Source organism: Canis lupus, chromosome X, assembly GCF_003254725.2.
Source record: "Canis lupus dingo isolate Sandy chromosome X, ASM325472v2, whole genome shotgun sequence".
Lineage (NCBI taxonomy): Eukaryota > Metazoa > Chordata > Mammalia > Carnivora > Canidae > Canis > Canis lupus.
Genome location: NC_064281.1, coordinates 60292638 through 60306262, shown reverse-complemented (window position 1 = coordinate 60306262; position 13625 = coordinate 60292638). Strand labels below are relative to the sequence as shown.

Genomic DNA, 13625 nt, shown 5'->3' with positions numbered 1-13625 from the left:
TTATATCTTTCCTTCTGCTGTTTTCCTACAAATTTCATTGATATTAAAATGTGATCATGAGGTAAACAAGATAGGAACTTGGGAACTAAGGGAACAAAACACAAAAACTGGCTGTCAGAAAGTCAAAGTTGTCCTGCACATCACTCATATGCAGGACTTCATAAGGCCTTTTGTGGCAAGAACCACAAAAATGGTTACAAAACACCTAAGAGAACAAAAAGGACAGAGTCCTCAAATCAATACACAAAATGAGAGGCTTCAAGAGTGTCTCACCTTCTTCTCGTCTTAAATTCCGTTCAATGTTTGCTACACAGGAAGCACAAGTCATACCAGTGACCTGTATGTAACACTTAGATGAAGTCTTTGTCTCCACATCGTGAATTGGTGTCATCATCTTAGTATAAAATTCATTAGTTGAGGTCAAAAGCGGCATTTCCGATGAGGTCTGACCTATTATTACCAATGGCTCATTTATATCTGGTGGACAGGGAAAGATTCTTTTCATTTGAGGTACTCTTCAGTTGCATCCTTGTCATTCATCACAATCCACACCTCTAGACACTGTCAATCCATTCCTTTAAAACCAGCATGGACCTAGAGCTCTCAGCACTGTTAACTTTTATACTTTCCAGAAAGTGACTTTGAATTCCAGTACTGCCCATCCCAGTTCTCTAGAAAACCTGAACCAACTGAATAAACAAAACATTGGTTATACCAAGTTCTTTGGGGCACCTGGGTGGCTCAGTGGATTGAGCGTCTGCCATCAGTTTGGGTCATGATCCCAGGGTCCTGGGATCGAGCCCCACATCAGTCTTCCTGGTCAGGGGGGAGTCTGCTTCACTCCTTCTCCCTGCCCCTCCTCTCTTATGCTGGCTCTCTCTCTCTCAAATAAATAAATAAAATCTTAAAAAATGAACCCAAGTTCTTCTAGCTATTATCTCTACTGCAAACCCCAGGTAGAGAGTAGTTTGTTGATGGATAGCTCTTATTTTTATAATGAATTTTTATTATCATGTTAATGATTTGCATACTGACATTAAAGTAACTCATGATATAGTAAGTAGAACGAAAAGCAATTTATAAAACAGCACTGCAGTATGATGTAATTTTAAAACTTTTTGTGTATATGTATATATGAGACCATACATAAGAAAGTCAAAATATTAATGGTGGCTATTTCTGAGAAATGGGGTTAAGGCAGGAATAGAATGGACAGATGAGGGGCACCCGGGTGGCTCACTGGTTGGGCGTCTGCCTTTGGCTCAAGGCATGATCCCGGGGTCCTGGATCAAGTCCTGCATCGGGTTCCCCACAGGGAGCCTGCTTCTCCCTCTGCCTGTGTCTCTGCCTGTGTGTCTTTCATGAGCAAATAAATAAAATATTTTTAAAAAGAATGACAGATGAACACATTTTCTCTATAGACACTTCTGTATTGTTTGAATTTTAAACACTAATATATAGTATTTTTTTACATTAAAATGTCTTTGTGGACAATAGAAGAAAAGGCAAGGAGTAAGTCTGCAGTAATCTTTGTTCTGTGCAAAGGAATATTTGGGGGGTGCCTTTGTGACTTAGTCGGTTAAGTGTCCGACTCTTGATTTTGGCTCAGGTCATGATATCAGGGTCGTGAGACTGAGCCCCATGTCAGACTCTGTATTGGATGTGGAGCCTGCTTAAGATTCTCTTTTCCCCTCTCCCTTCACCCCCCCCCCACAGTGTGTGCAGGCACGCACACGCTCTCTCTCTCTAAAAAAAATATAAAGTATAATAAAATAAAAGTAATATTTGGAAAATCCCTCCATACAATGTTTATGCACTGTGGAACAATGGAAGCTCCTATCATCCAGAAGATACCCCGCAGTCTCAGAAAATCTACCATTCTGTTTGAATTTATCCACAGCAGTATTAATCACCTCCAAGAAGGGAGAAGTTATTCTCTCTAGCACATCCATGCACTTCCAAAGCTAAAGATTTTATACTCTCTTGCAGAGACAAAGAGTAAAAGAGATGACGTGGAAATTTTCAGGCACCTAACTTGTTCTTTCTTCCCCTTGGGCAAAAAAACTGGTTCAGGTCTATTTGGCTAGCCCATAGAGGAATCCCTGCATCAGGGCTGGTTTTCAGGACGTTAAAGAAGGCATATTTTGCAAAAACTTTAACCTAACCATTTAACTCATAAATAATGATATAGATTTCCCAAATCAGTATAGTAATAGCTCTTAAATTTTAATGCACATATAATAACCTGGGGGTTTTGTTAAAATGCAGATTCTGGTTCAGTACATTTAAGATGGAACCTCAGATCCTGCATTTCCACCACTCTTCCAGGTGATGGCACTACAGCCAGTTGGGTTACAGCAAAGGACACTAATCACAATGGACTAGATACTCACAATCCCAAAACTAGTCAGTCTCTGGTCTTAAGAAAATCAATTTAGAAAACTATACTAATTCATTCAGATTATGAGAGCATTATTTAGAAGACAGAAAAAGTTACCAAATACTATTGTTATCTTAAAGAATTCAAATTTTTAAAATTTTTAAAAATTTTTTAAAAATTTTTATTGATTTATGATAGTCACAGAGAGAGAGAGAGAGACAGAGAGAGAGACAGAGAGGCAGAGGGAGAAGCAGGCTCCATGCACCGGGCACCGGGAGCCCGATGTGGGATTCAATCCCGGGTCTCCAGGATCGCACCCTGGGCCAAAGGCAGGCGCCAAACCGCTGCGCCACCCAGGGATCCCTATCTTAATTCAAAAAGGAAGTTCATTTGCTCAAAGAAAATAGCTGTGGCTTTGAAAAAATACATGATTTTAATCCATCCAAGAGCTTACTTCATTCTCTCATAATTACTATAAAGACTTAATTTTGAACTTAGATACTGGAAAAAAAAGTTTATACTGCTAATTACTTTAGGTCCTGTTCCAGAGTAATTCAGGTATTTCAGGTACCAGAGATAACCCATAATACAATCTGCAATTTTCATACTCTGGTAGTATAGTATTAAAATAAGTCATAGAGGTAGTTCCTTTTAGCTACCTTGGCATGACCTCTCAACAAAGATCCATAAAATTGTGCCCTTTACCCCAGTGAGTGTGGCAACCAGAAATGCAAAAGTTTTCATCTTCCACAGAAGCAGTGCAGGTGTTAAAAAGCCACACTGAATTAAAGGACTACTTTTCTTCAATTAGATTTTCTATAGGCTCTAGCAACATGGCGTATGCTTAAGTGAATTCAAAAGGAAGGAAGGTTGACTTTCCTGCACTTGAGGCAACAATCAGAAAAGATTCCAAATATTTCAAGAAAGAGTTTCCAATCTCATCCTCAAAACTGGTGGGATCAGTGTCTGAAGTAATATGAAAATCAAATAATAGATTAAAAAGAATTAAGAACATCATTTCTGCAACATACTCTCAAATGATTCAGAAAAAGTGTGTGTGTCTATGTGTCTGTCAACAGATAATTATAAAACAAATGTGGTAAAATATTAAAAATGAGGGAATCTGAGAGAAATTGGTAAACAGGAATTTTTTTGTATTACTTTTGCAGCTCTTCTGTAAGTTTGAAATTAGAAATAAAAAGTCACAAAACAGGAAAAGAATTTGAGTATTTTTATGCTTTAATTGGTTAGTGAAGACTTAACTTCATATATTATATATCTTTTTAAGAGAATGATGAGATTAATGATCATGATAAAAAGAACTTCCCATGCAAGGGTGGTGCAGTATTTGCAAGTCAATCAATGTGATACATCACATCAACAAAAAAAGGAAAAAAAACCCATATGATCATTTCAACAGATGCAGAAAAAGCATGACAAATTACAATATCCATTTATTATAATATACTCTAAAAAATGTAAGTCTAGAGGGAACAAACACACTGCAATGTAATAAATGCTTTATATGAAAAACCCACAGCTAACATCATACTCTATGGTGAAAAACTGAGTTTGTCCCCCTAAGATCAGGAACAAGGATGTCTGTTCTCACTACTTTTATTCAACATAGTACTGGAAGTCCTAGCCACAGCAATCAAACAATAAAAAGAAATAAAGGCATCCAAATTGTCAAGGAAGAAATAAAACTTTCACTTTTTGCAGATGACATGATATTACATAGAAAACCTAGAGTCCACCAAAAAACTACTCATAAATGAATTCAGTAAGGTCGCAGGATACAAAATCAAGGTACAGAAATCTGTTGTATTTCTATGGAAAAAAACCCATATGATCATTTCAACAGATGCAGAAAAAGCATGACAAATTACAATATTCATTTATTATAAAATGAAGCAGCAGAAAAAGAAATTAAGAAAGCAATTCCATTTACAATTGCATCAAAAATAATAAAATACCTAGGAATACACTTAGCCAAAGAGGTAAAAGATCTGTACTCTGAAAACTATAAAACATTGATACTGATGAAAGATATTGAAGACAACACAAAAAAATGGAAAGACATTGCATGCTCATTGATTAAAAGGAAAAATAAGGGCAGCCCAGGTGGCTCAGAGGTTTAGCGCCACCTTCAGCCCAGGGTGTGATCCTGGAGACCAGGAATCGAGTCCCAAGTCAGGCTCCCTGCATGGAGCCTGCTTTTCCCTCTGCCTGTGTCTCTGCTTCTGTGTGTGTGTGTGTGTCTCTCATGAATAAACAAATAAAATATTTTTAAAAAGGAAAAATAATATTAAAATGTCTATTCTACACATCTAATCTAAGCAGTCTACACATTTAATGCAATCCCTACCAAAATGCCAATAGCATTTTTCACACTAGAACGAACAATCCTAAAGTTTGTATAGAACCACAAAAGACCCTGAATAGCCAAAGCAATCTTAAAAAAGAAAAACAAAACTGGAGGTATCACAGTACCAGACATCAAGTTATATTACAAAGTTGTAGAAATCAAAATATTATAGTACTGACACAAAAATAGACACATAGATCAATAGAACAAAATAGAAAGCCCAAAAACAAATCCAGAATTTATGGTCAATTAATCTTTGACAAAGGCAGCAAGAATATGTAATGGAAAAAGTCTCTTCAACAAATGCTGTTGGGAAAACTGGATAGCTACATGCAAAATGAGGAAACTGGACCACTTTGTTACACCATACACAAAAATAAATTCAAAATGGATTAAAGACCTAAAAAGATCTAAATGTGAGACAGGAAACCATCACAATCCTAGAAGAGAATACAGGCAGTAACTTCTTCGACACTGGCCATAGCAACTTTTTTCTAGATATGCCTCCTGAGGCAAGGGAAACAAAAGGAACAATAACTATTGGAAGGACGTCAAAAGAAAAGCTTCTGCACAGCGAAGGAAATAACCAACAAAACTAAAAGGCAAAAAAAATAAAAAATAAAAAAATAAAAAAAACAAAAACTAAAAGGCAACCTACTGAATGGGAGAAGATATTTGCAAATGGCATATCCAATAAAGGATTAGTATCCAAAATATATAAAGAACTTATCAAATTCAACACCCAAAAACAAATAAGCCAATTTAAAAATGGGCATAAGACATGAACAGATATTTCTCCAAAGAAAACATACAGATGGCCAACAGACACATGAAAAGATGCTTAATATCTGTGATTATCAGGGAAATACAAATCCAAACTACAATGAGATATAACCTCACACCTGTCAGCAAGTGTTGGCAAGGAGATAGGAGAAAAGGAACGCTCTTGCATTGCTGGTGAGAAGGCAAACTAGTGCAGCCACTGTGGAAAATATTATGGAGGTTCTTCAAAAAGTTAAATCTAGAACTACCCTATGATCCAGCAATCACACTACTGGTTATTTACCCAAAGAATATAAAAACACTAATTCAAAGGGATACATGCACCCCAATGTTTACAGCAGTATTATTTACAATAGCCAAATTATGGAAGCAGCCCAAGTGTCTATCGATTGATGGACAGAGAAAGTGTCATACACACACACACGTATATATACACATATATGTATATATACACATATACATATGCATACACACATGAACACACAGAGGAATATTATTTAGCCACAAAAAATGAAATATTGCCATTTGCAATAACACAGATGGAGCAAGAGAATATAATGATAAGGGAAATAAGTCAGAGAAAGACAAATACTGTATGATTTCACTAATATATGGAATTTAAGAAACAAATGAGCAAAGGGGCAAAAAAGAGAAATAAATTAAGAAAGATTCTTAATTATAAAGGATAAACAGATGGTTACTAGAAGGAGGGTTGGGAGGATGGGTTAAACAGGTGATGGGGATTAAGGAGTGCACTTGTGATGAGCACCCAGTGATGTATGGAATTGTTGAATCACTATGTTGTACACCTGAAACTATTGTAACATTGTATGATAACTAAACCTGAATTAAAATTTTTAAAAATAAAATTAAAAAAATAATTCACCAATGAAGAAAAAAAACACCTCATATTTCTCTATCTCCTTTAACTTTTACAGCCCACCCAGGATTAGTGTGTCATAAAGACAAATCATGCAGGCCCCTCTCTGTCTGGAAAAGGATTATGGTGATAGGTTGTGAGGCCAGGATCAGCATTGACACTGATATTCAGAAAATGGACAGCCACCATTCTGATGGCATCTTAAACTCTGAATGATCTCTAGCAGAAATACAGAATGCAATCACTTGATATCAACATTTTATCTCAATAATATGGGTCACTGTAGTCACAACTCTATCAGTTCTTTTATGATGACATTCACTGTGCCAAGTTTTTTGTTTGTTTGTTTGTTTGTTTTTACTTATTCATCATGACCATTAATGTGTTTGTTATGACCCCTAATGGATGTAGGGCACATAACAGGCTCCTGGTAATTATTTGTCAAACAATTAATTCCTGGGGCCCTTGGCAATAGTTGGTTAAGGTAAAAGCCATTGTTAATGTTACTGAACATGTTGCACTCATGGATCCTGAGGACTAAGTAGATGATAGACATGGTACAAGAGACTATCAAATACTCCTGAATTCCACTTACTAGTCTGACCAAAATTTCTCCTATTGCTAAAATATTACATATTTGAAGCCATAGGAGGTAGCTGGAAATTTACTTTTACTCAGCTCACATCTGCTATATAGAAACTCTTAAATGCCATCTTATATTATTTAATATTATGATATATATAATTATATAATATAATATAGATTTAATTCAGAGAGTTTATTTATGGAGGTCACTGTGGAAAATTATTTATGCCAGTGCTTCTCAAACTTTAATGTGCACATGAATTACCTGGAGAGCTTATTAAAAAAAATAAAATGTAGATTTTTAGTTAATGGGTATGCAGTGAGTCAGAGAGTATAGTTCTAAGAAGCTCCCAGTGATGGTGCTGCTACTGCTGATCTGTGAACAATACTTTAAGCTGCAAAAATACAGACTCAGATGAATAGGATAAATCCCTTTTTTTAAGATTTTATTTATTTATTCATGAGAGACACAGAGAGAGAGAGGCAGAGACATAGGCAGAAAGAGAAGCAGGCTCCTCCATGCAGGGAGTCCGATGTGAGACTTGATCCCAGGACTCCAGGATCACGCCCTGGGCCGAGGGCAGGCGCTCAACTGCTGATCCACCCAGGCATCCCAATAGGATAAATTCTAATTTGGGGGTCCAATCTGAAAGTCTGTAAGGTTCCTACTTACAATAATGCCAGATATTAGATTTTACTTTTAAAAAGTATATCACTTTTATACTATATGTGTTATAAGTTGATATGATTTGAGTTCCTAATTTAAGAAGCACAGGAATATCACAGTATAAGTAACTTGTCTGATTATTAAGGTAAACTAATTTATGTGGTGTCCATTATGCATCATATATGCCAAATTATTTTAATATAAACTCTGAAGAATAATTCAACATTATGAGTTAGCAAAATGTGAATCAGTTTCAAATATTGTCATTTTGAAAATTTTAAAAATTATAAGCAATGGGGGCACCTGGGTGGCTCATTTGCTTAAGCACCTGACTCTTGATTTCCACTCAGGTCATAATCTCAGGGTTGTGAGACTGAGCCCCGTGTTAAGCTCCACTCCAACTTCTCCCTCTCCTTCTGCCTCTCCTCTGTGCTCAAGCTCTCTAAATAAATAAAGTATTAAAAATTGTAAGGAATGATAGATACAACTAAATTTTGCTGAAACCAATTTTATTCATTTTTTATGGCTTCCTGATACAGTTTTACTTCAGTATTTCCAACTAAAAATTTTCTTCTGGTTTCATAATTATTTTCTTTTGCAATTATGGATCTCCCAGGTACTTTGTTCAGACTTTTAGTACCGAAGGCTCTTTAACATTTCAGTATTCTATTTGAATTTTCTAATAAGGAATTATGTGTCTCCTTTTTAGAGCACAAAAACTTTGGTCTTTTGAGATTTTTCTTTATTAAAGTCAGAATTCTAGGTGACAGTGTGAAGTGGTTCAGCCACTTTGGAAATGTATGGAAATTCCTGAAAAAGTTAAACATTCACCCTTTGACCCAGAAATTACAACCCTAGGTATACACTCAAGAGAAAAAAATATATATTCATGTAAAAACTCATACACAAATGTCCTTAGCGGCATTATTCATTAAAAAAGAAGTAGAAACAACCCAAATTTCCATGAACTGATGGGGAAACAAAACAAGGTATATAAATACACATATTTATATATTTATATATATACGTATATATTAACTGTAGTTTTATTTTTTAACTGTAGTTTTAAATTTAGACATTCATATATATATTATATATACTATTTAGCAATAAAAAGAAATGAAATATTGATATATGTTACAAACATAAGATAAACATTTGTGTACCTTGAAAACAATATACTAAATGAAAGAAGTTAGACACAAATGGACAAATATCCTATGGCTCCACTTATATGGTACCTAGAATTGTCAAATTCATAAAGATAAAAAATTGAACAGTAGGGGGATCCCTGGGTGACTCAAGTGGTTTAGCTCCCGCCTTTGGCCCAGGGCATGATCCTGGAGTCCCAGGATCGAGTCCCACATAGGGCTCCCTGCATGGAGCCTGCTCCCTCTACCTGTCTCTCTCTCTCTCTCTCTCTCTCTCTCTCTCTGTGTGTGTGTGTGTGTGTGTGTGTCTCATGAATAAATAAATAAAATCTTTAAAAAGTTGAACAGTAAATAACAAGGGCTAGGGGAGGAGTGAGGGAAATGAGGAGTGACTGCTAATGAGTATAGGTTTCTTCTGGGGTGATGAAAACGTCATAAAATTAGATAGTGGTAACGGCTGCAAAACTCTGAATATACTAAGAACTACTGGATTGTATACTTTAAAAGGGTAAATTTTATGGAATGTAAACTACATGTTTACATTAAAAAGTGAGAATTCTATGATTTCCACCATTTGTCATGAATATGAAAAGTAAGAATATTTAGTATGTTTCTGGGTCCTCTTCCAGTGACATTTATCTACCACAATAATTTGAGCATGTGTTTGATATAATTTTTTATGCTTCTCAGTTTTAGTGAGCTTGAAAAAAGAATATAGCTATTTAATATCCTTCATTCTGATCAGAATAGCAAAAGTTAATAACATTATCTGGAAATTAGTTATATTGTTTTTCTATTTTATTTACAGCAGGAAATTTCATTAGAGCATTTCCAATTTAATTCAAGCCTAGGTTCAGTTCTAGTTCAAAATAACAAGTTCACATAGGCAAATTCATTGAATATTCGTTTTTGGTTTCAGTTCAAGAGCTATCAGGAAATAGACTTTTAGGCAGTTCTAGAGTCAGTTTCATTTGAATGTCTAAATTTAAAACTAAGTTTAAATTCTATTATTTATATCTACCTTTTTTCTTTTCAAAATAGCATTTGCTTCTCTAATAATACATGTATACATATATCCTTGTCACAAAAAACAAAACACATAGGAAAGAAAGTACAATGGAAACAAATATCACCTTTATCCTACTACTCATATAATAACCACTGTTAAAATTTTAGTTCATGTCCTGCCAGGAATTTTATTCACTTATATACATAAACAATATACACATGGCATAAATCCTTATATATGTGTTTATAAAATTTCGATCATACTGAATATAAAGATTTTTAGCTTTTTTTCATTTAACAAAATATCTCAGACACTTTCCTGTGACATTAAGTATCAGTATTAAAATACTGTCATTTTTTATAGTTTTATAACATTTCATCATATGGACATATCATGATTTAATGTTTCTAGTTTTTAAATATTACAGATAATTATGCAAACATCCTTATGCATCTTTGTATACGTTGCTGACTACCTCTAGAGGACTTACTTCGAAAAACTTGAATTGCAGTGCCTATTACTCACTTATTATTGATGAAAGCCAAAGAATCCAAAATAGGAAATACAAAACATTAGAGGAATCTGAGAAAAAAGTGATAATTACCTGACAAGGCAGCATCAAATCCCATGTCTTCTATTGCTTCTCTCAAGGTTTCTGGAGAGGTTAGTAGAGGATCATACTCAACAGTCCCATTGCCATTTGCAAGAGATACTCGTATGGATTTTACACCTTCCTTTTTTGATATGACACCCTCAATAGACTGCACACAAGAATTACAAGTCATGCCATCAATGTTTATTACAGTTTCTTGAGTCAGAGGATGGCTAACTATGTTCAAAGGAATCTTTTGAAGAGGTGAGCTGGAGGGAGAGTTTGAGGTACTCTCAACTTCACTAGCAATACTAACTCTGTATTGTCCTGGTGATATGGCCTCTATTGCTTTTCTCAGGGTTTCTGGAGTGACTAAGCTTGCATTGTACTTTACTATGGCAGATCTATTCTCTAAAGAAACTACTATGCTGCTTACATATTGGAGTGTAGATAAAGCACTTTCAATATTTAACACACATGATTTACAATGCATGCCATCTATAATGAAAGTGACTGTTGAATCACTGGTATAAGATGGACTCCTTTGCTGAGATCCTTCTGAGGATTTGACTGGTGTATTCTTTAGGCGTTCTATATCAATAGCTCCCAATTTCAGGTACTTGGGCTGTTTTTTGATGAAGGCTGGAAAGCCCACAGCTTCAATCTGCTTTTTTATTTCCTCTATTGTTATAAGATGAGGTTGATAACCAATAGTAGCTTCTTGGTTGTCCAGGGAGACTAGTTAATAAAAAGAGAAATATTATATCAATATTATATCAATACCACACACAATTGTTTCTCTGTCTTTGTTATCATCATCCTTTAAGATATTTCAGTTCTTTTCAGAAAATGTTATTGACAACAGACTGGAAAAAAAGCAAAAAATATGACCACTATATCTACAGTCTCCAAGTTTCCACATGCCTGAATAGAAACGCATTAGAGGTAGAGAGGACCACATGCATGTTGCAATAAAAACCCTGAAATCCAGGGATGCCTGGGTGGCTCAGTGGTTTAGTGCCTGCCCAGGGCGTGATCCTTGGAGTCCCGGAATCAAGTCCCATGTTGGGCTCCCTACATGGAGCCTGCTTCTCCCTCTGCCTGTGTCTCTGCCTCTCTCTCTCTCTCTCTCTCTCTCTCTCTCTCTCTCATGAATAAATAAATAAAATCTTTAAAAAAAAACCTGAACTCCATGAACTGCCACTCAAGCTACCTTTTTTACTTGTTTAATACTCATGTAATTTTTCATTATAATCATTAACTTTACCCACATCAACCCTGTGAATACCCACATTGTACCCAGACTTCAATGAAACAGTAAGTATTCTAGTCCACTGGGGCCAAAATCCATGCTTAGGTAAAGTAAAAACCTCAAAGACCAAAACAGAAAACTAAGCTCACAAGACAATTAAAAAAATAACACAAGATATATTACCTTTAATTCGCTGAACACCTTGCAGCTTCCCAATTTTTCCTTCAATGGTGCTGGTGCATGAATGGCAGGTCATCCCTTCAATTTTCATCTTCAGCATGACTTCACCTGCTTGAGCCATACTGTAATCTTCACAGGTTCCTGATTTTTTCTCCAGAGTTCTAATATCTAAACTGAGATCTGGAAGCAGCTCTATTATCTGATTGGCATTCACTATAGAAGGGATTAATGTCACCACTATAGTTCTTTGCTGAGGGGAAATTTTAATGTCTGTCACACCCTTGGTCTTGAGCAATGTGTTTTGGATATGATCCCATGGCAGAGCCAGTGAACCAGCAACAGTCAGAAACACAGTATCAGTTAAAACAGGGAGAGGATTAGGATTGTGGAGAACAGCATCAAAGCCCATGTCATCAATAGCTTCCAGTAGGGTCTTTGGAGTCTGTAGTTTAGGGTCATAAATAATAGTTGCATTTTTTTCTTCCAGTGAAACCTTTTGGAAGAAAATTTCAAAAGTCCGTTTAATTACATTTCATGGCCTAGAACTTAAAAAATTGCAATCATCATATCACATTCAAGAAGAATGCAACAAATAATTCAACCTGGGAGTTTCTCTATTAGTTCTCTTCTTTATTATTCTCTTTGGAAAGAAACAGACTACCAGTCAAACAGTACAATGTCTCCTGTACTTATAGGAATGATAAAATTATATGTAGGTGTATGTGACTCAAGTACTAATTGTGCACTTGAAATATACACATCGACAAACACACCCTAGAATTTCACAACAGAGTATAAACTCCTTCTTACTATCTCCTTTCACAAATTATTCCAATACTTTACACTCTACCAATTCAAAAGATAATAAAAAAACAGGATCAGTTGCAGAAAATAAAAGGTGATATGAAGTTTAAATTTTAAGATGTTCAATTAAGATAACTTTGGAAGAAAAGATATAAACATGCTAGTTTATGATTAAAGGTAGTACTGTAAGATTTTGTAGCATATATTCCTATAACTTTCTAAGTTACTACAGCCTAATATTACTTTTATTCAAAATAAGAACGTGTTTATTGTTTTGCCTGATTCAATGATAAAAACAATGACTGGATTCCTAAAGCTGAGCTACTATATAATTTTACTACTACCATGACTGCATTGTATATATTTGGCTGACAGCTTACAAAAGTTAATGATACAGTCATACACACAAACACATATGTACAAACACACAACTACTGGGCTGGGAGTCAGAAGATTTGAGTTCCATAAAAAATTCTCCACTTCGGGCACCTGGGTGGCTCAGTTGGTAGAGCATCTGCCTTTGGCTCAGGTCATGATCACAGGGTCCTGGGATCGAGCCCCATGTCAGGCTCCCTGCTCAGTGGGGAGTCTGCTTCACCCTCTCCCTCTGCCTCTCCTCCTGCTTGTGCTCTCTCTCACTCTCTGACTCCCTCAAATAAATAAATAAAAATCTTTTTAAAAATTCTCCACTTATTAGCCAACCACACTCATTAATTCTGACATCTGAAAAATGGGGAAATATGCCCTATAGTCTTCTAGGGTTGTTATAAGGATCATATGAGTAAATAAAAAGTAGTTCTTTGCAGCAGTGAGTTAAAGGTAAACACTGAACAACTAATATTTACCGAGCACTTATTATATGTGCCAGGAATCAGGATTCTCAAGACACAAAGCTGAGCGTGACACAGTCACAGGGAACAAAACTAGAAAAGAAAATACAGAAAACAGACATGTATTCATCCCGGGAATATGGT

At 35.5% G+C, this 13625-nt stretch overlaps 1 protein-coding gene across 13 annotated transcripts in view; it reads right to left on the bottom strand.

Moving 5' to 3' along the window:
• The window catches only part of ATP7A (ATPase copper transporting alpha), a 154045-nt gene that overhangs the window by 67368 nt on the left and 73052 nt on the right, over positions 1–13625 (bottom strand). For 11 of the 13 annotated variants that reach the window (XM_025466244.2, XM_049107383.1, XM_035712174.2 and 8 more), the window contains 3 exons: positions 11851–12340; positions 10428–11153; positions 274–477 (listed from right to left, as the gene is read on the bottom strand). In XM_025466244.2, the coding sequence (XP_025322029.1) occupies positions 274–477; positions 10428–11153; positions 11851–12340 (1420 nt within the window). Of the gene's footprint in view, positions 1–273; positions 478–10427; positions 11154–11850; positions 12341–13496; positions 13575–13625 lie in introns of all 13 variants that reach the window. The other 2 variants (XM_025466250.3, XM_049107384.1) reach the window with 2 other exon arrangements.